Source organism: Protopterus annectens, chromosome 12.part0 (assembly GCF_019279795.1).
Source record: "Protopterus annectens isolate FY-2018-M chromosome 12.part0, PAN1.0, whole genome shotgun sequence".
NCBI classification, from domain to species: Eukaryota; Metazoa; Chordata; order Ceratodontiformes; family Protopteridae; genus Protopterus; species Protopterus annectens.
In genome coordinates, this window is record NC_056746.1 from 1277114806 (window position 1) to 1277142325 (window position 27520).

At 39.5% G+C, this 27520-nt stretch overlaps 1 protein-coding gene across 6 annotated transcripts in view; it reads left to right on the forward strand.

Annotated features, from left to right (window-relative positions):
• The window catches only part of CCHR12.PART0H20orf96 (chromosome chr12.part0 C20orf96 homolog), a 599743-nt gene that overhangs the window by 128271 nt on the left and 443952 nt on the right, over positions 1-27520 (forward strand). For all 6 annotated transcript variants that reach the window (XM_044090313.1, XM_044090315.1, XM_044090317.1 and 3 more), the window contains one exon: positions 2801-2959. In XM_044090313.1, the coding sequence (XP_043946248.1) occupies positions 2801-2959 (159 nt within the window). The remainder of the gene's footprint in view (positions 1-2800; positions 2960-27520) is intronic.

Genomic DNA, 27520 nt, shown 5'->3' on the forward strand with positions numbered 1-27520 from the left:
TTAGCTTGAGGCCTTGACTTTGACACCAGGTGTCTGTCTCAGTAAGCCCTTTTTGAAGGATGTCCGTGTCAGCTGGAGAGTCAATTATGTCTCACAGTTTGCAGTCATCAGTGAACTTGGTTAGCCATAGTCCTCCTGTGTTTGCTTGTACTTCTGAGAAATATATGCCAAACAGTAGGGGTCCCAGAACCGAGCCTTGCGGGACACCACTTGTGACTGGTTTAGAGTCGGACCTGGAGCCCGCTATTCTTACCATGTGAGTTCTGTCTGTAAGCCAGTTGGCAACCCATCTTGTGGCGTAGGGGTTTATGTTCAGGCTGGTGAGTTTTTCTGTAATACCCGAGTGAGGAATGGTGTCGAACACCTTGGCGAGATCAAGGTAGGCTGTGTGAATCACCTTTCCCTCGTCTATGGCCTTGGTGATTGTCTTGAAGAAGTCAACCAGGTTTAGTAGGCATGATCTGCCCTTAACAAAGCCGAACTGGGTCGGGTCAAGTGTTTGGAGGTTCCCAATGTCTTTGTTAATGGGTTCCATGATGATGCGCTCCATAGCCTTGCTGACCAGGCTAGTCAGGCTTATGGGGCGATAGTTACCAGAGTCAGTTGTGGCCCCTCCTTTGTGGAGCGAAATAACCGTTGCTGTGCGCCATTCTATGGGCACGTAGCCTATGGAGAGGCTGAGGTTGAACAGCGTGTTTAGGTGAGGAGTTAGTTCGTTCTGTAGTTCGTGCAGGACGCAGCCTGGGACACCATCTGGCTCCATTGATGCTGTGTTTTGACTTTTGAAAGGGCTGTTTTCACCTGTGCTTCTGTGATTTCCAGGACACTACACTTTTCTGGTATTGTGGGCCCTTTTGAAGGTAAGAGGGAGGTGAAGTTTGCACTGAATCTATCTGCCAGGATGTTGTCAATATCAGTAGGTTCAGTATATTTTGTGCTATTTTGCACTAGCTCAGAGCTAAAGAAGGCTTGGTGGTTATCTTTCGAATCCTTGGCTATTTTTCTTTCGAAGTTAGCCTTGGATGATTTTATGAGGGACCTTAGTTTCTTACTGATACTGATGAGGGATGTCTTTCCTTCTTGGGATTTGCTTTTTTTCTGAACTAGTTTCCTCCCTCTGTTGTATAACCTGTTTATGGCAGGGGTCCACCAGACTGGTTTCCTTCTCTTAGGGGAGTCGGTCTTGGTCTTGCTAGGGATGGCACAATCCATGCATCCTTGTAGGTGCTCATAGAGTGCAATTGTAAAGAATTCTGCATCTTGGGCAGTGTTATCCTTTCGTGTGGCGGCTGTGAAACTTACCACCTCTGCCTTAAGTAAGGTGATGTTTGCTTTAGAAAAGTTTTTCATTGTGGTTTCCTTATTCGGGGGTGCTGGTGGGATGTGGACATCCAGGATGATTAGTTTATGGTTCGATCTAACCAGTGACGGGTTGACCTCCGGTACGGGAACACCTGTCACCCATGTTGGTGATGACCTGGTCCAATATGTTGTGGCCTCTGGTAGGGGAGTTTACCAGCTGATCCAGGGCATTTGAGTTGATAAATTCCAGGAAGCACTGAGCCTGGGAGTTTGTACTCAAGTAGTTTTCCCAGTTAATGGTAGGGTAATTGAAACCGCCCAATATCAGGGTGTTCGGTAGGACCTTCATGTTTTCCAGTGTCTCCAGAAAGGCGGAGTGGTGGTCCTGGGTCATGGAGGGTGATCTGTAGCAGGCCACAATTTGCATTGCAAATTTGCCCAATGTTAGTTGCACATGGATGATCTCAGAGGTATCATGCTGTGCCACTAACCTGGAGGTGTGAGTATCCTTGATGAATATGGATACACCCCCTCCTTTTGTGTTTCGATCTTTATTCTGTGGCCGAAATGTGTGATATGAGTTGTAGCCCAGTTGTGCTGGAGTGCTCTCTGGAGCCTTGAACCAGGTTTCAGTTACTGCACAGATGTCGACGTTCCCCATACTTAGGAGTGCTTCGAGCGCATGCATTTTGAGATTTATTTATTTATTTACAGTTTGATAATCATTGTGGACTGGTCAACAGTCTCATTTTAGCCATGACCCGAGCCCATAGGGCACATCACAGAAAATAACAGGATTATAAGTAAAGCAAACAGAGGCAAGCAAGCAAGTTAGGGAATATATGTAGGAACAACATTTATGGTAGTCAAGGGTACTGGCTAAAAACTGTTTTTGTTGACTGTCTCATGACTTGTATGTACTTCTAAATGAGAGTGCCCCTTTTTTACTTTTGTGGTTAAAATTTGTTTAAAATTACTTTTTCTTGGAAAAACTGTGGTTATTTTACTTTTAGGGCTGTGAAAGTGTTTAACATGCCTTTTACTTTTTTTTCTGTGAAAATGTGACTTTTTGCATGTTCCTGTTTTACTGACTATTCCCCAGGAATCAAGCTGGACCATGGAATAAAATACCGGTCCCTTGGTTGGATCTTCTTCCATCCACACAAAAAAAAAAATAAAATAATTGTTAAGCAGCCTTTCACTACACAGCAGGCAGGTAATTTGACACAGCTGCAGGTGAGAAACTCTGCTGTGGAAACCACTCATAGTTTTCTTCAGATTTCTTTGGTGTAGTCCATGCCACCACTATAGACCAAGGATTAGCCATGTCTTTTGCAACTGTTGGGGTCCCCTCAAGGGCTGATGGTGAGCCACTCTCAGGACTGCATTATTCCTTATTTTATTTCACTTTTATCTGTTATTCATAATCACCATTACATTTACTGTAGGTATTAATGTATGATAAAGCATTGTCTAACTGTGTTACATTTTCTTTTAGTACATGATAAGGTCTAAGAGGCAAGCAATAGCTGCTTGTGAAAAACAGATTACCCTTCTTATGAATGTGAATGGGAAACTGATGCAAGAGATAAAAGAAATGGATTCATCTGCTTTGAAGAATGCTAGAAATCTGTTGGAACAGTATGGTAAATATGGGGTGAGTTTGTCTTGTCTTTTAACACTTTTAATGACCAAACTAGGAACAAGTAACAGAACTAAATGGAAATCAATAATTTTGTAAGAGCAATGATTATGCCTTAAATGCAAAAATCCTTGGGTGCAGAGTAATGCATTGAAACTTTAAGGAGGCTGTAGGAAGGGATTTGCTTTACTGGTAAGGTCTTATACCAAATGTCTCTGTAAGAAAGATTTGGAGACCCGTTGAATATCCATATGCTTCCCAGAGTTAACCACATAACTGGCAAAGATTATTCTTGGATTTTTCATTAGCAACAGCCCTTAGCAAATAAAAACATTATAACTGTACCAAGCTCTTTAAGTGACCTCTTGCCCATATTTTCCACTCTTAGCTTCAAAGTCCACAAAATACCTCCAGTCATAATTGCTTCAAGAGCTGAGAGTCAAAACCCAATGATGCTGTTAATAGCCTTCACAATGTTAATTTGTCAGCCCTCTATCTCTTTTTTAGCCTATTTTAAGTACTAGTGTTAGTATTTCTCAAAAAACACTTTTCCAATACACAAACGAGAATAAAACGGACAGTAATGTCCAAGGGTCAGCCTTACACTCAGGAACCTAATAAAAAAAGAACAGAAGCAAAATATGGAAAATTTGGAAAGCTAGAAATAATTGTGACCATCACAATTCCTTTATTTATTTTTATAAAAGAAATGTAGATTTAAAAATAAAAATCTGTAATCATGTTACCTAAGAAGTAAGTTAACAGTAATGATTTCCCAACCTAAATAGTTTTGGAGTCATAAAGGTTGTAAAGGACACTGAATATTTTGAAAACTCCAAAAGTAGTAGCTCATCCTCAAAAATAACATAACTATATATCAATTTAAACTTTTTATAAGTACTCTATATCAACTTTTAAAAGCCATTATACTATATAATCATAATAATAATAATACCTCCTACCTGACTTTAAACGTCGTACTTTAAATATTACAACTGTCCCTTTCTCATTCTACCTCAGGGAAGTTATCCCAAAGTCGGTTCAAAATCTTTAGGAAAAGCTTGATCAGAAAGCAGACCCTAATCCCCATAGTTTACACTTAGCATTTCTTTAATAGCAGCATAAAGCTCACGAAGACTACTGACCCATATCTCTTACCTCTCTTTCTCAACAGCCTCATTCCCTAAACACTATCTAATTATCCCTATCCCCAAAACAGCCTCCTCTCAGCATCCCAGCATTTCAGCTAGTCTAATTTTTGTGCCCCATAACAAAAATGCTTGAAAAGGTAATCTATACACAACTTCTGAAACACTTAAAAAGTATAACCTACCAAGAAAAGCTCAACACGGTTTTAGAAATGAATGTATCACATTAACATGTATTAATATGGAGAACATGGTCATAGGAGCTGTCACTTGTCTCATACATTCAAAAGAGACGATAAAATGGTGTATGGGTTCAAGGTATTTATTGTACATAAACATTGTCAGGAACTGTAACTGGAACATGTGTATTCAAGTTAACTGACTCACACATTACTTCAAAATTACTTTAAACACACTCGCATGTGCATCCCCATTGATGACTGCACTCACTCTGGCTGACTGTACAAAATGGCTTTGTTCTCGCACGTGCTCAGTAATTGTATGCACATGCTATCTAGCTACATTGGCTCAATAGAAACATTACACATATTGATCTACAAGAGCCATTTTTATTGCTAGGGACTTTGAAAGTGTTACCCTCTAGCTATTTTAAACAAACATGAATTGCTAAGTTTTGGTCAAAGAGTCATCATGTGGTTACGGAACTACTGTAATAATAGGGCTTTTAATGTATGTGCTGACATTTCATTCTCAAAGATGGGAACCATTATATGTTCAGCTTTAGATCACTGTTGCTGTAATTCTAACACATAATGCACATCCTACCAAGGATAATGCACATCCTACCAAGGATATTTTACATCTGGCCACTCTGCAAAAGCTTGTACACCATCCTGTTATGCTGTTTGTTTGACCTCAGACCTATGTATAAGATTATGTGCTGGTACTTAAGGGACACAAAGACATGAAATTTCTCTGAACTTTCTTGCCTCTATTCCCCAAAGCAAGACTTAGTCAGAATGATGGACTGTCAGATGTACAAATTGTTCCAGCTACTTTTGCTAAGGGCAGCTAAGTACCCCATTGGGGACCCTTCCTCCTTTTCATGATTTTTTGCTATTGATACTGATATTCCATGTCATGTAAGAGAGGGAAAAATGTGACTGCAGTCAGCAAATCCCTTGTAGGGATAGGCATGCTAAGTGTTTGTGTTGTCTAGAACCTGAGTATAATATTAGAGTATGCACACTTCCACAGGCTTTGAATCTGAAACTGATAATACACTGTATTAAGACTCTTCTCATGAAGAACTTTGTAATACTCTACATTAAATGATGCAGTATTTTAAATGGGAAGGTATACAAGTTTTTGAATCACAAAAAAGATACCCAAAATTCTTCACAGGGATATTCCACCCTTGCTATTCCTCTTGTCTTAGAAGCTTTGGAAAATACCTTAATGTCTGCCTCTTTGGCTGCAGAATCTCAGCCACTTACTCCTAAGAAACCAGACAGGTATTACAAAGTTTTTGATAGCTGTAAGTATTTATACAATAATCCTTCTTGTGGCCCAGCAATTATTTCAGTCTAGTCAAATAAAGCTTCTAAACTTCTTCTTCAGTGTCTTACCAAAAGCCACAGACAGGTACAGAAAGAAAGTATATACTTATGCCGCTTGGGCTTTCTATGCCATTAACCACAAAACACATGTGCTTGGATATGTTCCGCTATTTTAACAGTAAGGGAGATTCTGAAAGGTTACCACAAAGTTTACACTGTGTGTACATTAGTGTAACCTTTCTGAGTGAGTAGACAGCACAAGCATTGTGGCAAGGCTGTGCTTGAATTCAGAAAGAGTACACAAAATGTTCATATAGCGTTCACTTTGTGGTAACCATTATGAATCCCCCATACGTCTAAATTAAAGACTCAAAATCTTCCTTGCAAAGCATGAGCAGTTCTGCCACACAGGTGGCAAGGCATTCCATCAAGTGTGGATATGATGCTGCTGATACTTCCTCTTGGTCAGCAGTTACAAGGTCGGTCTTAAGGAGGTATTCCTGCCTTCATCTCCAGTCTTTATCTGAAGATATCAATGTTAAACATTTGGATGCTCCTTTAGATAAGGACATTGTGTTTGATTCTTCTTCTGCTGAAGTATTCAAGAAATTAGGGGTAAGGATAATTCGAGTTTAATTCCCATATTCCAAAGTTTCAGAATAAATATCTAAGTCCGATCCCCTTTCTCCACAAAAATAAAAAATTTTCTCTGCAGAAATGAAAAACAAAATTCCAAAAAGCAATGGCAAGAGAAGCCAAAGTCTGAGTTTAAAGGGGCCAAAGAATCATTCTCATACAAAGGTTTCAATTTCTGACTATCTTCCTCCCTGTTTTCCTGTCCCATCTCAACCTCTCAGGCATACTTTCTCTTTGCCTTCTCCTTTAGAAAACAGTAACTTCCAATGCTTGGGTTATGGACATCTTAAAAAATGGATACAGACTTCACTTGAATTCCTCAGGTCCCTTCATGCCAACAACATCTGGTCCTCTTAATCCTTTCTGACAACTTCAGTCAAAGAATTATAGAACCTGTCACTCTCCTTTGAGAAAGAAAAGGGGTCTATTATGTGCTTTTCAGTGTTCCAAGAAAGGAGGGCACTTGGAGACGAGTTCTGGAATTATGAACTAACTTACCTTATCCACTTCATCTCAGCAGACCTTTCCTCTACCTCTTTCTGTTTCCTCCCTACCTACCTAAGTTTCCTGAAGACCCCTACCTGCACTCTTATTATAATCTCCTTCTCTCCATCCTTCTTCCTTCTGTAACCATAATGTGAACACCATCTCTCAGGCTAAGGCATCACTCAATTTCCCCTCACGGTGTCTAATTATGCAGTCTCTGATATCTTTAAATATCTTATTAGAATTGTCTCAGGTCTCCTTTATCAGTACTAATCCATGTAACAAGTAATATGACTATTGAGTTTTTCCTCGCGTATTTTCTCCAACTCATGTTATTGTTTTTATTGCACTTTACAATGAAACATATGTTCTGTGTTTCTCATTACATTTTTTCACTGTTATGTTTTGTAGTATAACATGATACTTGGTGATTTAAAATAAATGTACTTGATGCTTTGTAGTGTAACATGATATTTTGTGATTTAAAATATCTGTACCTGATTTTTGAAAGATTGTGATCATGGTACTTTTCTCCTCACGCCTCCATTGAAAATGAACTCTTTCTTGCCCAGTCGGACTTTCCCGGTAAGCAAATGTCATACAGATAAATAGATAAATCAATAAGTAATGAACGCATATTTAAAAGTTCAAAAATTCAAGATGCCCATATTTCTATCTATCCAGACTGCAAAACGTTTTGAGAGTCTGTGCTTTAGGATTTCACTTCCAGTTTATTGTTTTGCTTTTAGCTTTTCCACTGCTTCAGGAGTTTTTGCAGTGGCTAACCTCTGTCATAGCATTCTGCAGGCTCCAAGGTGCCTATATCTATCCATATTTGGGTGACGTTCTCATTTAGGTCACTACAATTCAATGGCATCTTCATTATTTACTATCAGCCTCTTTCTCAACCCAGGGTTCACTCAACATCACCAAATCCAGTCTGCACTCTGCTCAGTCTCTGCTGTTTCTGGGGTGTCCTTTGAATTCATCCAGCCTGATGGAAAAAATTCAGTTTGACAAAGTATTTTTTTATCCCTCACAAATTTACATATAACCTCAGTAAGAGAGGGTCGTTGGCAACGTCTCTATCGAATTTGAATTGCACTGTCGGTAACTTGGTTGCACTTATGGAAAGGCTGACCCAGCAACAGAAGGGTGTTTCGCAGGCTGATTCTGGGTTTCAGCCTAGACTTACGGGCAGCAATACTGGAGAGGATGAGCCGAGCAGTTTTGGTATTACACCAGCCCAGCGTCAGCACGCTGAAAGAGTAAGCATAACAGGGAGAGAAGAGGAGCGGACTTCACCTTATGCAGGCACTTACAGGGGTATTACATCCTTCAACGAAAGGAATACGTTAAGCCAGTGGCTTGAAGGAGGTCGCGAATGGAACAGTAACTCATCGAACAATCAAAACAGTAATGGTTCCCTCAACGAACAAATTGGATTACTTGAAAATTATACCTTTGAGTACCGTAAATTACAACTTGAAAACAGTTACCTCTGTGAGTGCCAAAGGAGAGAACAGATCCCAAAAGGACTACGACTTTGGCGTTATCCAACGGGACTAGTTAAGAATTCAGAACTACATCTTGAACTGATCCAAATGTTTAACAGACATGGGTGTGAGCTGTTGGATTGCCTTATTAAAGAGAACGACAAAAAAATGGTAAATCTCAATGAGAACATTAAGCATGTTAACAACAGTATTGAGTCAGATTTGCTTTTTAATTTTTATAAAGCACAGTATGATAATGTTTTTAAGAATGTAGATCAATACATAACTGGGTTAAAAAGTAAAAAAGAAAAAAAGTTAAAAAGAGATGAAAAGGAGTATGCTGAACATAGAGCTTACCCTCCACCCCCCCCCCCCTGAGTCAAAACAGGTTTAACAATTATTGTGATGTTTCTGACAGAGAATTTGGTGGTGATAATTATCAAACACCTGACACCAGGGACTCTGACTCCAACCCTTTAGAATTCCCCCCTCTGAGGAGGTCAGAAAGGCTGAAGAACCAGAGAGGGGGAATGGGGCAACACAATTTCAACTACAGGGGGAGGGGGAGAATATATTAGAACATTTTGATATATTAGATCAAACCAATGTATTGGGACAAACATTTGTTGTTAACCCATTTGAGGAAGTGAATGTGGAAAATGTTTTATGTAATGGTCTTTGTGATGTCAATAATACAGAGGAGAGTTCGTTTCAAATTATCTGGAACAAAAATTGTGATTTTTAAGGTATACATTTATAGTGGTTGTACTTTAAGTAATGATATTGCTGATATTTTTGAAAAAGGCCTTTCCTTTGTACCTTCTAGAAAAGGAGGCTTGGATGAAGCTTTGATAGATTTAAAACTTTACACAAGAAAGTTAAATTTCCAATTTTGTTTTAAAGAAGGTGGTTCTGACAACAGCAGTGTAAATGTATGTAAGAAATCTAGTTCTTTTAATCCCCCTTTGTGTCCGATTGTGCAAACTTTTGAAAAGATGTCTGAACATGATATGCGTAAGATGTTTAAAGACACTGGTAGGTTGTTTCATGAAGAAAATAATTTAAGTGTAAATGAGATTAAATTATTACAAGAAATATGTGGAAACAATTCAATAAGGATCATGAAACCAGATAAGGGGGGTGGGTTAGTAATTATGGATAAAAATACCTACATTAATAAAATGTTTGGGATTTTGTACACCGACACGTACTGTCAGATTAGTATTAATGAGAAAAATATTTTATATAGGAAAGTGGACATAATGTTTGAAGAACGTCTTCTAAGCAGACAAATTACATTAGATGAATGGTTATACATGGAAGTTAAATGTCCAAAGATTGCCACTACTTTTGGCATACCAAAATTACATAAGGATTTGAATACCCCACCCCCTTAGACCCATAGTTGATGCGAAGGCGTCAAAAACTTATTTTATAGCTAAATTTATTGACACTCAATTAAAAAACATATTATCGAATTGTAATTGGATTGTCAAGGATTCATGGGACCTATTGAAAAAGATTAATAAAAGTATGTACAATCACAACCTTATTTTTGTAACTATAGACGTCAGGGATTTGTTTTCTGTCATTCCCCACGACACCGGTATTGAATGGTTCTATTCATACCTATGTCGTTATACTGAAATGAACCATGACAGGATACTTACAATTAGGAGCCTTATGGAAATTATTTTGGACACCAATATAATTGTATTTGAAGAACAACTATTCAAACAATGTAAAGGTGTAGCTATGGGGGCTACTTGTGCACCCATTTTTGCTAATTTAGTTTTAGCATTTTGGGAGAAAGAATTTATTTTTACAAGCCCCTATGAAAAACTTTGGAAATATTATGGGCGGTACCTAGACGATATAGTTATTTTATGGAATGGGAGTGAGGATTTATTAAATGAATTTCTAGGATACATTAAAGAAAGTACAACTTTTTTTGAATTTACACATACCCTATCATTTGACAAAATTGACTATCTGGACATTACTATTCACAAAAACAGATCTAATAATTGTTTTGAAACTACCATCTTCAGAAAATCTACATATTCCAACTCACTTCTGCATTTCATCAGTTTTCACCCCCTCCACCAGAAGAAGGCACTGGTGAAAGGGCAAGGAGTGAGGTTGGCGAGGATGGTTTCTGATTACCAAGAGTTTCTAGATCAAATTCAAATTTTAAAAGGTATGTTGTCAAATAGAGGGTATCCATTAGGGTACGTTAACATTATTTTGAAAGAGGTAGTAAACAAGAGGAAACAAGGGATATTTGTCCCTTTATTAGGAAAAGGGTCTGTTATTCCTTTTGAAGGGGAACATAAAATGGAAAATAAAACATTTAATAGAGATGCTATTTTTAAATATAACCATCAGTTTACAAATATTAGTAATATAATACAACACAATTGGAATTTGTTTAGTACTAACAAGGAGTATTTGGATACTGTAGGAACAGGTCCTAGTATTGTGTATAAAAAGGATACGACTATTAAAAACATGTTAGAAAGAACACAAGAAGAGTGGCCCGGGAACAGGGGCATGGTTAAATGTGGGTTTTGCTCACAATGTTAACATATTTTGGAAGGGACGGAACTATTTATACCTAATTATGGGAAACATACCTACAAAAAGAAATACACTTGTAGTAGTAAGGCTGTTGTGTATATAGGGATGTGTACTGTGTCCATGTTTCTATATTGGTAAGACAGTTAATGCCCTTAGGAGTAGAATGTACCAACACTTCTATGGTATCAATAAGGAGGATATGAAAAATGTACTGTCTAGCCATATTGAGTAACATAGGACATAATTTTAGATTTTCAGTGCTTGATCAAGTTACATTAGGGGATAGAGGGGGTCCCCTGAACGATTATTTGGAAAATAGGGAACTTAGATGGCAGTTAAAAACTAATGCAGCACAGTTCCCAGGGTTAAATACTAGTATTTCTATCAGTTCTGTCCTTAGGCTTAAAATGGAAGGTTATTTATGAATAATTGATTTACAAAGACTAGTATGATAAATGTTTTTTCCACACTGCATATCATATATGTATTTATAACAGTTTTTAGAAATTTTTAGAAATTTTGTAAGCTTGTTTTGTGAAAGTATATGACTACTTTATATAATATATGTATAAAAGGATTAATTACTTAATTTATCAATTATGACATCATTAATTAATTGTACTTGGGTGTTCATGGGATATAAAATGGGTCAGTCTTGTATTGTTGTTGTTTGTATGCTATTCTGAAGAAGTTGTTATTAAAAACGAAAGCGCTAAATCTACACTGTGTGCATTCCGTCTTTAAATATCTTATTAGAATTGTCTCCGGTCTCCTTTATCAGTACTAATCCATGTAACAAGTAATATGACTATTGAGTTTTTCCTCGCGTATTTTCTCCAACTCATGTTATTGTTTTTATTGCACTTTACAATGAAACATATGTTCTGTGTTTCTCATTACATTTTTTCACTGTTATGTTTTGTAGTATAACATGAAACTTGGTGATTTAAAATAAATGTACTTGATGCTTTGTAGTGTAACATGACATTTTGTGATTTAAAATATCTGTACCTGATTTTTGAAAGATTGTGGTCATGGTACTTTTCTCCTTACGCCTCCATTGAAAACGAGCTCTTTCTTGCCCAGTCGGACTTTCCCGGTAAGCAAATGTCACACAGATAAATAGATAAATCAATAAGTAATGAACGCATATTTAAAAGTTCAAAAATTCAAGATGCCCATATTTCTATCTATCCAGACTGCAAAACGTTTTGAGAGTCTGTGCTTTAGGATTTCACTTCCAGTTTATTGTTTTGCTTTTAGCTTTTCCACTGCTTCAGGAGTTTTTGCAGTGGCTAACCTCTGTCATAGCATTCTGCAGGCTCCAAGGTGCCTATATCTATCCATATTTGGGTGACGTTCTCATTTAGGTCACTACAATTCAATGGCATCTTCATTATTTACTATCAGCCTCGTTCTCAACCCAGGGTTCACTCAACTTCACCAAATCCAGTCTGCACTCTGCTCAGTCTCTGCTGTTTCTGGGGTGTCCTTTGAATTCATCCAGCCTGATGGAAAAAATTCAGTTTGACAAAGTATTTTTTTATCCCTCACAAATTTACATATAACCTCAGTAAGAGAGAGATTCTGAGAGCCTTGGTATTCATGGCATATACACTTCAAATGATACCTTATTCCGGAAAATTTGGGGGTACCTACTCTCTCATACCCACTTCCTCTCTTGCCTTTAACAACTGTTCTGGTGGATCAGTGAAATGGAAGCCAGCAAAGAAGTCCTGTTTCTTATATCCCTAACTCTTCAAAAGGTCTTGAAAGATGCGTCAGACCATGCTTGAGATTTTGTTCAAATGGGTTCAAAGTACAGGGAGTCTGGTCCAAACAAGGAAAGGAAAAGCATAAATTAGAGAAATGAAAGCCATGATATTTAACCTGCAGACTCTTCATCACCTTTGGGGTCCAGGGACTCTTCAAATCCTAACAGACAGTGCCACTATCATGTAGTATATTGGTAAGCAAGGGAGAACAAAACCATTCCACCTTTACAGGCTGGTAGTGGTTGTTTGGGGCTGTCTTATTCATTACAGTCTTTTTCTTCATGCTGTGTATATCCTTTCAGGAATGAATTCAGTGGACGACTATCTCAGTAGATCCAAGGCAAACCCGTATGAATGGATGTTGAATAGACAGGTCTTCCTTCAGATTATCCATCAGTAAGGTACTCCTCAGATAGATCTTTTTGCATTCACTCTGAGTAATTAGGTCAGACATTTTTGCTGTAGAGCTCTTTGCAAGGAAACCTGGAAAACAGACACTTTATTCTTGCTATTGAAGGAGGAATTCCTGTATGCTTTCTCTTTCTTTTCCCATCCCAAAGGCCCTTCCAAAGATTCAACAAGACAATCCAGAAATATTTTTTTACATCATTTTGGCCAAGACAATACTGTTTTTCCCTTCTTTTCTATCTAGCCATGGGCAATCACCACATTTTCCCACAGCACAGACTTGTTTGCACAAAAGAAGGGCTCTCTAATTCATCCAAACCAAAATACATTGATCCTCACGGTCTGGAGTGTAGGCGTCTGAATCCTTTCACACCCAATTATCCTGAGGACATGCTACATGTTAGAAAGGAGGCTAGGAAACCTGCAACAGTAAAATGTTATGTTTCTAGGTGGAAGAGATTTTCTATGTGGTGCTGTAACAGAGTACAGGATCCTTTTTACTCAGGAATTTCATTTGTGCTCAAATACTAGTGTGAGTTGCACAGCTCTGGTGTAGTCTACATCTCCTTCAAAGTTTGTCGGCTATTTCAGCCTGCATACAAGTGGATCATTCTCTTTCTTCATGTTTTGATGTCAAACAGTTCATACAAAGATGTCCTAAATATCAAAGCCTCACAGAATATCCATCCCTTCTCCTAGGGACTTGAATTATGTTTTTGAGAAATGAATGTAACCACTGTTTGATCCTGCTCCTTCTGCATTTTAGAAAACTTGCACTAGGAAAATAGTCATTTTAGTGGCATTAAAATCTGCCAAATAGGTTTGTGAGTTATGCTCTCATGTCTACTCTCCCTTGTTTTTTTTTTCACAGAGACAAGGTGACTATCGGAGCAAATTCTTCCTTTATTTCTAAGGTGGTTACTGAACTGTCTTTTAATCAGTTTATCTACCGCTTTACCTTTTCCCCAGTCCTCAGATTGGGGGGAAAATAATGAATTTGCTGTATATCCACAGGCAACTAAGATTCTACTTAGGTAAGAGAAAAGCATTAAAAAGTCTGATCAGTGATTTATTTCACTTGAGAGAAAAATGGAAGGTCTTGTAGTTCATAAATAGACCATATCAAAATGGATTTTCCTTGATATTTCCTTCTGTCATTCCTTCCATGGCAAACCTCTCCAAGGTCATGTTAAAGAACATTCAACTATAGCTGTAGCTTCTTCTGCTGCACATTTCAAGGATCTTGATTCTAGATCGGTCTTGGAGGCAGCTAATTGGTTTGCCATTCACACTTTTACCAAACATTTAAAAAATATGCTTTTTCTAGATCTAGAACAGATTTTGCCAGAACCACCCTTCAGGGTCTGCTGGACTCCATGAATATCTCCCTAACCTCTACTCTTTTTTGTCTAAAGCCTCTGCAACTTGTTCCATGAATTAGAATCACTGGAGCAGTGAGGTAATGATGAGCATAGTATGGATGTATGTAGGTTTTCAAATAGACACAATCGAAACGGCAGAAAGAAACTGGAAAAATCACTTTAGCGTATAAAATGTTTAATATCCGCTTTCGTTAAAACCAACTTCATCAGAAATACAATAAAAATAAACCCTTAAAATATTTAAATACCATAATCAATTAAAAGAACAATCAGCTGATTAAGCAGAAAATTAGCTTATAACAGGAAATAACCAAATATGGAAATACTGCATGAACATTTAAAAAAACACCATTGTAACAACACTGTTATAATAATAGTTCTAACAAACTATTCCTATCTATTGGTTTAGACAGAATTAATTTACGGTGTTTTAAAAAACATTTTAAATTAACTGATTCATTCAGCCCTGGTGGATGGTCTGAATGTAATCTAATCTGCCATAAAGATTCACGCTGCTCTATAAAGTTCTGGAAGTCCCCAGCTCTTCCATCATATTTACATTTTTCTAAAACAGTAAACGTGAATTTTTTGAAAAAAGTGCAAGATGTGATCATCTTGCACTTTTTTCAAAAAATTCACGTTTACTGTTTTAGAAAAATGTAAATATGATGGAAGAGCTGGGGACTCGAACTTTATAGAGCAGCGAATCTTTATGGCAGATTAGATTACATTCAGACCATCCACCAGGGCTGAATGAATCAGTTAATTTAAAATGTTTTTTAAAACACCGTAAATTAATTCTGTCTAAACCAATAGATAGGAATAGTTTGTTAGAACTATTATTATAACAGTGTTGTTACAATGGTGTTTTTTTAAATGTTCATGCAGTATTTCCATATTTGGTTATTTCCTGTTATAAGCTAATTTTCTGCTTAATCAGCTGATTGTTCTTTTAATTGATTATGGTATTTAAATATTTTAAGGGTTTATTTTTATTGTATTTCTGATGAAGTTGGTTTTAACGAAAGCGGATATTAAACATTTTATACGCTAAAGTGATTTTTCCAGTTTCTTTCTGCCGTTTCGATTGTGTTTTTTTGGGTTCTATTTGGCTATTCTGTTCAGGTTTTCAAATAGGTTACTGTTGCAGTGTATGCACCATTCCTCCTTCTCACTTATTCTTGTCTCTTTCCTCCTTTATGCAAGGCCAAGGTGGATCTTTTTTCTCTTATATTTTCCTTTTCTTCTTTTAGTATCTAAGTCTACCTTCTTAGAACATTAGCCTCAGTTTCTTCCAGGAGTAAGAAAGCTCTGAGGATTTACACGTCCATAAGTCCCTTAAGTACTAGAATGCAATCTTTTGCTCGGGTCTTAGGTTAGATGTACAGCATGAGAGGAAGGTGCCTACGCCTTTTCTAGACTGGTTGAACAGATGGTATCCTTGTCAAGATACAACCCGTGATTTAGCATTGCTGCAACAGAGATCTATTTGAACATGTACTATTCTAGAAAGTTCTTACAAAGTGTAGTTTCCAGAGTTCTTCAAATGTCCATGGGGACTGATACTATTGTCTACCTTCAAGGAAGATGTTGCCTCCAAAATTAAAAATAATAACATCACCATGCACACAGATGTCATCATCCTCTGCAGTTTCAGACCCAGTTCATCCATCATCCAAAAACTTATTCAAATTGAATTTTCCCAACCATAGCCAGCTTTAGGCCTAGGCCAACTAGGTGGCTGCCTAGGGCACCACTCTAGTAGGGGTGCCTTTCCAGTATGTATGTGGGTCTACTTTCATTCATCGAAAGTACACCCTAGCAAAACTGAAAAACCCGAGTCTGTTTCAGTGAAAGTGCAGTTTCACGAAAACGTACTTTCACGAAACTGACAAACACCAGATGCATTTACAGGTGCCTGTCCTTTGTGAGAGGATAAAAAAGCATTACATTTATGTATGGCTGACAGCAAGTATTTTTATTTTTCAGTTTTGTACAAGTATGACAATAGAGGGGTACACAGAAGGTGGTTGTCTTTTGTTGGAAGGGGTGAGCAGGCATTATGTGTGTGTGTGTGTGTGTGTGTGTGTATATGTCTACACACACACACCCACACACACACACACACATATATATATATATATATATATATATATATATATATATATATATACTGTGTGTGTGTGTGTTTCTGCTTTTTCTCTTCATTCTAAAAGTAAAAACCTTCCTGTTACTGGTTATTTCCTTTTTTCTGTCAATCTTTTCTGTAAGTTTACAAGTGCTTTCTCTCTGTCGCCCTCACTTTGAAGCCTACCCAACCCTACATTTGGCCACATGCTGTTATTGACAGTGATGGAAAAGGCCTCAGGTTTTAAGAAGTGTATAAAATGCGGACATAAAATCCCACCGCATGATGCACACATTAATTGCAATTATTGCCTTGACTATGAACATCTAAACACAGATTGTTATTTGTTCTGATTTTGGCCAGAAGGCTCTTCTGGATATTAAGATTAAGCTTATATAAATCTGCATAGATTAGCTAATAGAAGTAAGATGTTAAGCAAAAAGACACAAATCAATAATATGCAAAATCCTCACACTTATAAGCTTACTTCAGACATAGAAGAAATGCTTAATATTTTTAAAAAAAATTCCATGAGGATCTTATAGGTTCATAGGTGGTTGTTAAGCTAAGGTCATTATAAGCCTAGCCATTTGTACTCAATTAATACTAGATAAACCCAATGTAAACGATCTTGCCTAAACGCGAGATCTTAGTTAGTAATGACTGCCCATTTCTAGGAAGGTCATAGGTGAAATCCCCGTCAGGAATTCACAGTTTTCCATCCAGTCATCTAGGCTACACTTAAAAAGGGTCATAGAGGGGATCTTTTTGATGTGAATTAGTAACATATTCCAGAGGAGTGGCAACCTCTGGGAGACATATCTGTCTGGCAGGTCCTATTTATGTCACAGGCCAGGTTAAGGTCCCTGGAGCAGGTGACCCTTGTCCCATTTGAGTTGCAGATGTGTAGTATTTCCATTAGGTTTAGATTTGTTCTGTAGGCCAGGCACAGGTCTCCTCAAAGTAGTCTGTACACTACGGAGTACGGTGACGGCGACTTCATTCTGTCAGGGTATGATGTGTTGGAGTCCCTGAATTTTCTTGGTTAGAAATTGTTGAGGTCTCTCAGGTTGCTGCTGGTGCCTGGTAAAGTACATACCAAAGGGAGCATTGTACTCAATTATTGGCCTGATGAGGGTCAAGTGCAGAGGAGTTATGACCTCTTTCACTCTTGAGTCATTGCCTTTGCTAATGAGGAGTGGAATGTAGAATACCTTCCTTACCACACTAAACACATGGTGGTCAAAGTTTAGGCTGCAGTCAACTTCTGTTCTCAAGTCTCTCACTATTGAGTTGTTACTTAGGGTATTATTATTTATATGATAGTCTGCAGGGGTATCACTTTAATAAAGATATTTTGTTAATAAAGATAAAAAGTAATTTTGATGATTACAAAATTGAGAAGTATTTAAAGATAATGTTGCTAATAAACTTAATGACCAACAAATATCTCTGTTGGATAATCCTATTGCCCTAACAGAAGTTAAAGAAGCTTTAAAAAAGGGAAAATGGTAAAGGTCCAGGATTAAATGGTTTAAGTATGGAATTATATAATCTGCTTCTGTTAAATATTTTAGAATTACTGAGTGCCATTTTCAGGATAATTTCCTCATGGAAATGTTCTGTAATCTCACCTGTACTTAAACAAGGAAGGGATAATAAGTTTCCTCATATAGACCTATTTCATTACTAAATGCACACTATAAAATATTTACTTCCATTTTCACTACAAGATTAAAAATATAGTATATAAATTAATTAATAAAGGTCAGATAGGATTTATAGTCAATAGATTAACATAGGATAGTATAAAAAGGATAGTAGCAAAAGGAATGAGCAAGAAATTGACCCTAATTAGCTTAGATATCAAAATAGGTTTTGATTTTGTAGATTGGAACTACATGTTAAAAACATTAGAAACATTTGTATTTCCAGAACAATTTATTTGAATATTAAAAAACTTGTATAGATACTCCAAAGCATATGTTAAAATTGGATTTTACATTCCTCAAATATTCACTTTAAGCAAAGCTATTCTCTAATGCAGTCAATGGGGTATCTAGAGCAGCAGGCACTGGCATTGTCATTCATTACATTGACTGGCTGAGATTTTGAGACTTTGCAGATAATTTTAAGGTATCTTTCTTGAACACCACCCATGATGAATTTTCCCTTCTCAGTCCAAAACTCGGAGATATGCTGTGTTAAAGTGAGCAAGAGGGTAAGAATTCAGCCATAGGAGTTAATTTCTCTGCTCTGCAATGACTGTTCCTGGAATCAATGGGATGGGGAATGTCTCTGGTTAAGGAAAGCACAGAAATCCACCTTTGAGTCCTGTATTGTCAAAGAGCCCCCCCCCCCAAGGCAGAAGGAGTGCCTCTAAAGGACACCACCCCAGGGGCAGGGGTGGTCTGCAGAATCGAGGCTTCAGAGGTTCATTCCCTGATAGGCCTTTCCAACAATCCTGAGATCTTGCCTGCCTGTTCTCCTGTGGAGACAGTCGGGGATGCCCATCCCTTCACATGGAAAATGCATGGCCATCACACAAGATTCCCAGGTGAAGGATATTATATCCAGGGGCTTATCCCTTTGCTTGCAGAATTAGCTGGCAGTTGCTCAATATTCCTGGTTGAAGGGTGTTATACCCAGGGTCTATATCATTCTTTTCCTGTCCAGTGCCAAACCATGTCACAAAGCTTTTCAGAATGTTCTATCCCATCAAACAAGAGTTGAAGCCCAAGAAATTGCCAAGTTGTTAGAAAAATGAGTCATCCAAAGGGTCCCACAAGGGATCAAGGATCTACTCAAGATTCTTTTTTAAGCACCTTTATTAAATTTTGATTTAAGACATGGGCATACATTAACAGAAAAGAAAGCAAACCATATTAACATTTTATCTGATGTTGTTAATCTTCATTTATCCTTTACCTTTGGGATGGCTCGACCATTACATAGCTCACACCAGCCAAAAACTATCGAGCTAAGACTACCTACAGTACCCCTCTCCATATTACCTCAGGTCTCGTTTGCCGCAAGACACGTCAGCCATTTTCTCTCGCAGCTAAGTGAAATTTTATTGTATATTTCAGCTTTATTTCTTGTAGGTATGTGTGTATGTGTGTATATATATATATATATATATATATATATATATATAATATTATCCTTTCTACCCACTTTTCTGTCAAGTGAGTGTGTTTTCTTGCCAAGTCAGTAATTTTCCAATACCACTGTTGGTAGTGTCTTTGCCTCTCTTTCTACCTTCTTAGGTAACTTAGCCTACCATTGTTGGTAGTTTTCTTCGTGTGTGTGTGTGTGTGTGTGTGTGTGTGTGTGTGTGTGTGTGTGTGTGTGTGTGTATACACCTGCTTGACACCTCGTTTTTTTGTAGGGTAACCTGTCGACATGGCCAAGAAACCAAAAGGCACTAGCAGATCAGCATTGCGCCAGTCCGTGAGTGGTGGTTACCCGCTGTCCCCGGACCGGTAATACAGAGGTAATTTTTGCCAAATCCTCGATTAGCGTGGGTCTTTGTTTGTCCGTCCAGGCGTTTTTCTGTGAAACCACATCTTATCGGGCCTTTTGCCGATGGTCCTCAGCCGCATGCTCAGAGAGTTGATTTTGTTTTGCGGTTCGCAGGGTTTTCAGACATAGGGTAAGTTATTTTGGGGTTATTTCTTGTTGACAGTCATAATATTTATTTACGTGAAAATGCCCTGTGTAACTGTATTTGGTTTTGTGTAAGTATTTAATTGGGATTAACGGCGATGCTTCGGGGATTTGCCCTTGAAGCCTGGCGTACGCGCTTGTTTTGGAAGCGCTGGTATTAGGGTTGAACAAGCGAGTTTAACTATGTTGCCAAAGGCAAGTGCCAGGTTAACACAATACCCGGAGCAGTACCTATAACCCAGTGCGATGCTTTTACTCAGGCTGGTCTTGCCTCAGCCGGACGTAGACAGCCAAGCCTAGGGGTTGATGAACCCAGGATGTGCCTTAGTTGTTTTAGGGTGAGTGGCTTGCGGAGCCAGGTAGTTTCAGGGGTTTTCAGTGGAGCCAGAGCCAGGATGAGCGTCTCAGGCTAGCCAGGCTGGTTCTTGCCCTAGCCAGGATGAGGAGGGCTCTCGGCTGGGTTCTGATTACTTTCTCTGGAGGTGGTTTTTGAGGAGGTCAGTTAATGTTTTAAAACTTCCAGCCATTTGATGGTTCTGTGCCTAATTCACAAGGGATAGAGATTTCTGGGGGGGGATGCAGGGTTCTCTGCCCCCTGTGTTCAAAGAATAGGGTGGAAAATGGTTTGATAGTGATTAAACCCTGTGAGGTAGAGCTTCTGGGCTCTTCAGATTCCAATTCTTTCAGGCTTAGAGTTTTGAGGTTTTGGATTTTTCTGATTCAGAGTAGGCTACCCATTCTTTTGCACTTTAAATGGGAAGGTCAGGATTACTCTGATTCCCATGAGTCTCCAGATTCTTTCTTGTTTTTGCAGAGAACTTTTCAGGGTACTCTTCTTTTCCTGGCTTCAAGAAGATTTTAGCTATTACCTGTGTTCTGTGCCTGATTCTTGGTTTTTTTTCTTTTGTTAAAAACCAGTGGCATACCTCCTGCAAAATGTGTGTTTTACCCAGTTTTGCAGAGGCCTCCAGGGTCCCAAACTGCCCGAAACTGTTCCTAAGGAAACTGTTTCCTGATAGGTGCAAAAAGCTTGTGTATATCTGTTCTCTTTCTAAAGTCAAGGGGGGTAAAGGGGCAAGTTCTTTGCTTAGGACAGGAACCAAGTGCCTAGGTGGTCTACTTGGAATAAGGGTTGCCATAGATGGAAGGGTCACACTGAAAAAGTAAAGAAAGTGTAAAACGTCTTGTATTGAATGTTTGTTCAGGCTTCTGTTGGGTGTGAAACATTCACAATTTAAAACATCATTCTAGGTGGATGCTTTGGTTCAAATTGTAGTGAGTGGGGTTTAAGGTATTGAGTTGGATGCTTTGCTGTGGCTGTTTGTTTGTCATGGAATTCTGATGCAATCATAATGTCCTCCTGTGAGCTTTTGCTGTCTTGTTGGGCCCTGGTTTTTTTGGTAGTGGTTTACTTCTGGCTGTGCATGTTTTGGTAGAGGTGGAAGCAGTTTGCAACAAATAGGGAAGACAAGTTTTTTTGCATACCTTACAGGGGGATTTGTTGTTGCATTGCCTGCCTCTTAACAGTTTTGCACCTGCTACAGGATTCCCAGTCTAGGTTATTATTATTGAGTGGGGTAGCCAAGGGACAACTTTCTTCAGACTACTAGAACAGATTTAGGCCTACTCCTAGGTCTAGTGAGGCCTAGAACAGAGTCTCTTTTGAGAGAAAGAGCGTGACATCCCTTTCCAGCTCAGCTTTCAGCTGTTTTTAGATTCTCACATTTTTTTGTAGAAAGGAGATGTCTCTTTTCGGAGATCAAGGGATTTGTCTACACTCAAGACAGATGGGTGTTGATCTCTTTTCCTTTCATTACAGGTGGGATTTAATTACTTTTTTCTCCCGGCCTGCCAGCATGCATTTCCCACGGTTAAAAGTTAGATTTCCACAAATTTCCCAAAGGAAAGTTTTAGGGAATTCCCTCTCTTCACAAGTCCAATTAGGGCCAAAAGCAACAATTCCTTTAAATGAAGGTAGTCAAGAGACCAAGAGTTTTCTTATCTATCCTTTGGTTACGCCTGAATTCTGGACTGTCTCAAGGTTATCGAAGGGGAACCATGGAGACATCTTTCTTCAAAAGAAGTGCATCTGGACAAATCTTTGTTCAAGGAAGTTCACTTCACTTTACCTTTTCTCTGCCTTCAAAGGAAGCTAAGACGCGCTTGCAGGAACTCAGTTGCGCTCGCTTCACTTGGTTTTTTATTTATATCTTTCTGAAGCCTTTCTTCATCCAATTCTCCCACCCCAGTTCTCTGGATCAGCTCAGCGATAAATCTCTGGCTCCAGTAGCAATTCAATGCTACAGCTGCTACAAAGATATTCTGAACTGGGCTCAAGAAAACCTTACTTTCCTACAAATCTAAGATATGTATAGCTTACTCTAAGATGCCCTAGGGTATTCTGTAGAATTTAAGGTGTTCTAGAGCTTTCTGGGTCAAAGACTGTTCTGGGCTGGTATCTACAAAGAAGCAACTAGCCCTTTAGCTAAGATTTTAACAGTCCACAAATTTTTAACCCCGGACAAACAAATCAGCTATCTCTACAGTACCAAACCTTCAATGATTAGGTCATGTCCAAGAGCCAATTTAGTTTATCAAGCTACTACTGGTTAGTGTTGCCTCTTGCTGCTTCCGACTGCCATGTATTAAGCAAGCACATTCAAAATGTGATACTTCAGGATAATATGGATTTGGACACTGTCATAGAATGAATTTGTTCGGCCAATGGAATCTAGCTTCTGTGGGAAACAGAGATCATGGCAGGCTGACTCTGTCACCCAAAGATGACCTCTCTGTGACGAAAGCCTGAGTTAAATTTTAGCTCCTTATGCCCGGATTGGGGAGCAGCAGTCACAAATGGAAATGACTACAAGACAGCAATACAAACAGACCAGCAGCATACATATCAGCATTGAAGGAGATGTTAGCAGTTGTTTACATTCAACAGATTAAGGAGTTACTTCACTTACAGTTCAGGTGGAACTTTGTTAACACAACACACACAAACAACGCAACATCAACACATCAGGGAGCAGGCAATTCTGGACGATTTCTCCTCAAGAAATGCTAGCAACAACTAACTCTTCAACTCTTCGTTTCTGCGGGAACCTCAGGCCTGCAGGCACTTAGCAGCACTGATAGATGCTGTTAGGAGTTAAAACACATCTTCAATCATTTCCCAAATACCTAGACTGAACTGATTCAGCACATAGATCATGCACACAGGCGTAAAACCACCAGCAGACTCTGATCCCTTCCTCACTAACTCTCAAGCACACAAATTTTCAAAGAAGAAGTTCTGTCTTTTTCTTGGAACTCCCTCTCTGTCTATGCCTTTTCAAATCAGAAAGCTGCTCTTCCTTTGTAAGGTCTGGATGATTCCAAGTCTTCCAGAGGAAGGTGGACTTTAAAGAAGACTTTCCAAAGCTGCAACACTGGTTGGGCACCACTGGCACCCTACGCAACACTGGTACCCACTACTAAGGATTTTGAGATTCCTCTTTTGTATTCCTACCTTTGCTCTCATCTGCTCAAATTCAAGCTTCACTCTCTTCATCTAACAGCCTGGCATATTCTGTGTTGAAACACAGCAGTCTCAACTAACTCAAAAAGTTTTAAAATGTGATTATGGAAGCTAGAACAAGTTGAAAATGGAATATGTGAAGAGAAAAATGTAAGATTTTTTTAATTTGGGAAGAAAATAAGAAAATTTCTTTTATTTTTTGAGTAAAACAGCAGAATTTCTTCTGGATCTACACAATTATTGAGAGGCTTTTTTGGCTCTTACATTAAAGATTTTCAATGCAGCATGCTTCTCCCCCAACTTCATTTTGACCATGTTTTCCCATCATTGTTTTCAAGCAGGCACCATTGTTTTATTGAAGCTTTGAGCTCAGTTTCCTAGAGGGCATCCTACTCCTTCTCCAGCTCTCCTTCTCAATTTTGGCACCCCTGCCCTGCGGTTAATTTTGAATTGAAATACTTGTTTGCTTTGAGTGCCTTTACTGCTTTGGCTATTACTTTGTCAAGAAGCATTGACTGCTTCTCCCAGGTCATACTTGCAGCAGAGCCTGTGTCTATTTCTTTTTGATGATTTTTGTCAAGGAGTACTAATGTCTTCTTTTATGCCTAGTGATTTTCCTAGTGCTTTATTCCTAACCAAACTATAAAATTTACCCTACTTGCACTACTTTTTGCCAAGGGAAAAATAAAGGGGCATACTTTAGATGTACACAGGCGAAGCGTTATTATTTATTTAAGAATTTTTAAGCAGGCAGTTTAAGCAGTTGTCAGTTTTTTTTTTTTTTTTTGTTTCTTTTGTTGTTTGTGAAAAAAAACTTCACTATTTGGTGGATTGGGTTTTGCATTTATTGCATTTTGGCATTGTTTTGCATTGTAATTTGGCAGGATAGGAGATGGGAGGAGATTCCTACTGCACCTGGGCCGGCATTTTTTGGGGGGTGGCAACTAAGGATATTTTGGAGGCAGCTACTTGGAGTTCAGTGCATTGCACTCTTACTTGGAGTTCACTCCTTATCACTCCACTCTCAAGTCTAGGGGCTGGTTGTTGGTTTTGCTTTTTTCCTGTTTGGTGTGCAAGCTCACTTCTTTATTTATGATTTGCTCCCCCCTCCTTCCTCTCTGCTTTCCCTCGGGATTCTTTTAAGGAGGGAGGCAGGAGTGTGGAACGAAGAACATAGTACAGTTTGTACCCTACCCATAATGTTAAATGTAGGAGGATCCAGATACTCTCCTTCCTCCCTCCCTTTTCCTTTTAGGGGTGGTTGTGTGGGTGAGGTTATATGCTGATATTTTTTTATTTTTATATCTTTTGTATTGTATATTGTTGGGTGCAGGTTTTTTTTTTTGGGCCTTGTCTTTGGTCTTTTAGGGTCTGGGCAAGAAAAACTGAAGATATGATGAGGAGTCGCATGTCCAGCTGCATTAGCCTGGCGACTGGGACTGGCCGTCTAATGCCTGCCCTGACGGCGTCCTTATCTCTGGGTATATTCGGCCGACTGGACAGCGGACTACACCCAATAGTAAGGACTGCAGCAATGTGGATCCTCGAACATCTACATTTATGGTAGGTACAAAACTGTACTTTTTAAGCAGTGCCAGGACTGCGGTTGGAAGATAGGATTGCAGTTGGAAGATGCCCAATTCCGATGGGCATTCTTCCTGTGTCTATTGTTTAGGCGTGGCTCATCTTTTCCAAGACTATCCTATCTGCCAGGCTTTCAGTACCCTGGCTTTGACTGAACGTAAAAATAAATTAATCTTAAAAGGACTGATTAAGCCCAATTTGAGGAGGCCTTAACCAAGACAGACTCCTATCCATCAAAGTCTGATTCCGTAACCAAAAAAGATGACTCAGTACCAACGTCTACTTCAGTTCCAGTGGCAAAAAGCATAAACCTCCCACTCCTACTGTTTCCATGGAGCTGAAGGCTAAGGTTCACAAACTTTTGGAACTGACAACATCCTCGGCACTGTCTTCTACTGTGCCACAAGTCTCAGTGCCATCTTTGATATCAACTTCTTTGGCATCCTGGTTGGTACCAGCATCTTGATCTATGCCTCCACAGACTCTGGAACCTCTGTCTGTGGCAAAATCCAGCATAAGTTACATGCCCAAGGCAAGGTATTCTCCCTGTATTGACCCCTTTGTGGGATAACTCCCTAGCCCTTTCCTTGAAAGACCAGAATCCCCCTTAGGTTTATCTGTTTGATCCTCCAAGAGTCCTACCAAAGTCGATAGTGTGAGGCTGGTGGATCAGCTCCTAGTGACCAGGGGTCTAGCCGTCTCTTCCCAGACCCCTCTCCCTTCTGGTGTTTAGGAGTTTTCTCACAGTACTCCACCAAATCTTCCTCCTCTAACCTCCTGTGAGGGCTTAGCGCTCCTGACTTGATCTCCCTGGTTCCAGCTGCTCTAGTGCCGACAACCTTTTCACCTTTGGTTCCAAGATCTTCCTTGACTTCCCTCTTCGGGGGGGGGGGTCTGCCTTCCAGGTTATGGAAAGGGCACTGGCCTCTGCAGACTCTCAGCTGGGCCCTTCTGTGTTGGAGTTTTTGCTCAAGACTCCTCCTTGCCCAGAGCTTCCACCAACCTCCATGTCTGGACAGTGGGTGCCAAACCTGCAAGATAACCCTGCACAGGGCCCCTCTTCCTCCAAGTCCTCCTCAGAAATTCCTACTGAGGAGCCACCACGGAAGAAGATTTGTAAGAGGAAACAGATTCCCACAAGGAATTAGCCGCAGAAGACACAGACTTTGATGATGGGGAGGGTTCCTGATGGTCAACCCCAGAAGACGCTCCTTTGGAGACATTCTAGAGATTCTAAAACAGAGGGGTAACTGGGAAGCCCAAAGACCCTACCTCTGAGAATTCAGTGTACTTGCAGACTTTTGGTGCTCGCCCATCTACTTCGTGGGTGACCCCTCCCACTGACGATCTTATTAAATTGATTGTCAGTGGGCTTGGAAGACTCCTGATTCCATAGAGCCAGTTCCCCAGAGACCTGACAAAATACTGTCTGCTCTAGAGGACCACCAGCACTGGGCGAAAGGGTTAGCAGTAAATGATATGGTGGTGGCGGCAGCCACCAAGAAGGAACTAGCTGAAGAGATTCCACTGTTCATCTCCCTAATTGAGAGGCCAGGGCAATGGACAGATTCAGAAAGCAGGTCTGTGCTTTACTAACCTTCGCGTTAAGGTCTTTGAACTTTTTGGCACATTTCACTATGCTCCAGAGGGATCTGATCAAGGAGTTATCAGATACCCTAGCAAGAGCTGTGTCTGAAGCAGTCCAGGATAAGGTGGCCTCCCAGCTAGCCACCCTGGAGTCTTTTTTGCAACTCATCCATGATGCTCATTGTTCATGCAGCCGAAGGGACAACCAGTGCAGTGGGTTTAGGGGTTGCCATTAGGCGTCACACCTGGATATGCTTGTGTGAGTTTGTGGAGCCTTTTAAGCTTTCCTTCATCAATGCTCCTTTTGACAGATCTTCCTTATTCTACCCCAAAGTCAAAGGAACTCTAGCCAGGTGTGAGAAAGATAGAAAGACCCTATCTGCAGTGGGCATACGTTTTTCTGATCCCCCAACGGTCCTACTCTACGAATCAGGGGAGCAGCAAGATGTGGTTCAAAAAATCCCAGGGGCCTTTTCAGGACACGCATGGTGTCAGCTGACCCCATGGCAGAGGTGGCCTGCAGAATCAGGGTTCCACAGCTTCTTTCTCAGGACAATCCTATCAGTACTCCTGAAAAAGGGCCCAATTCTTACCTCTGGAAGCAGTCGGGGGAAGATGTTCACTGCACTCAAGAGCCTAGTGACAAATAACCAC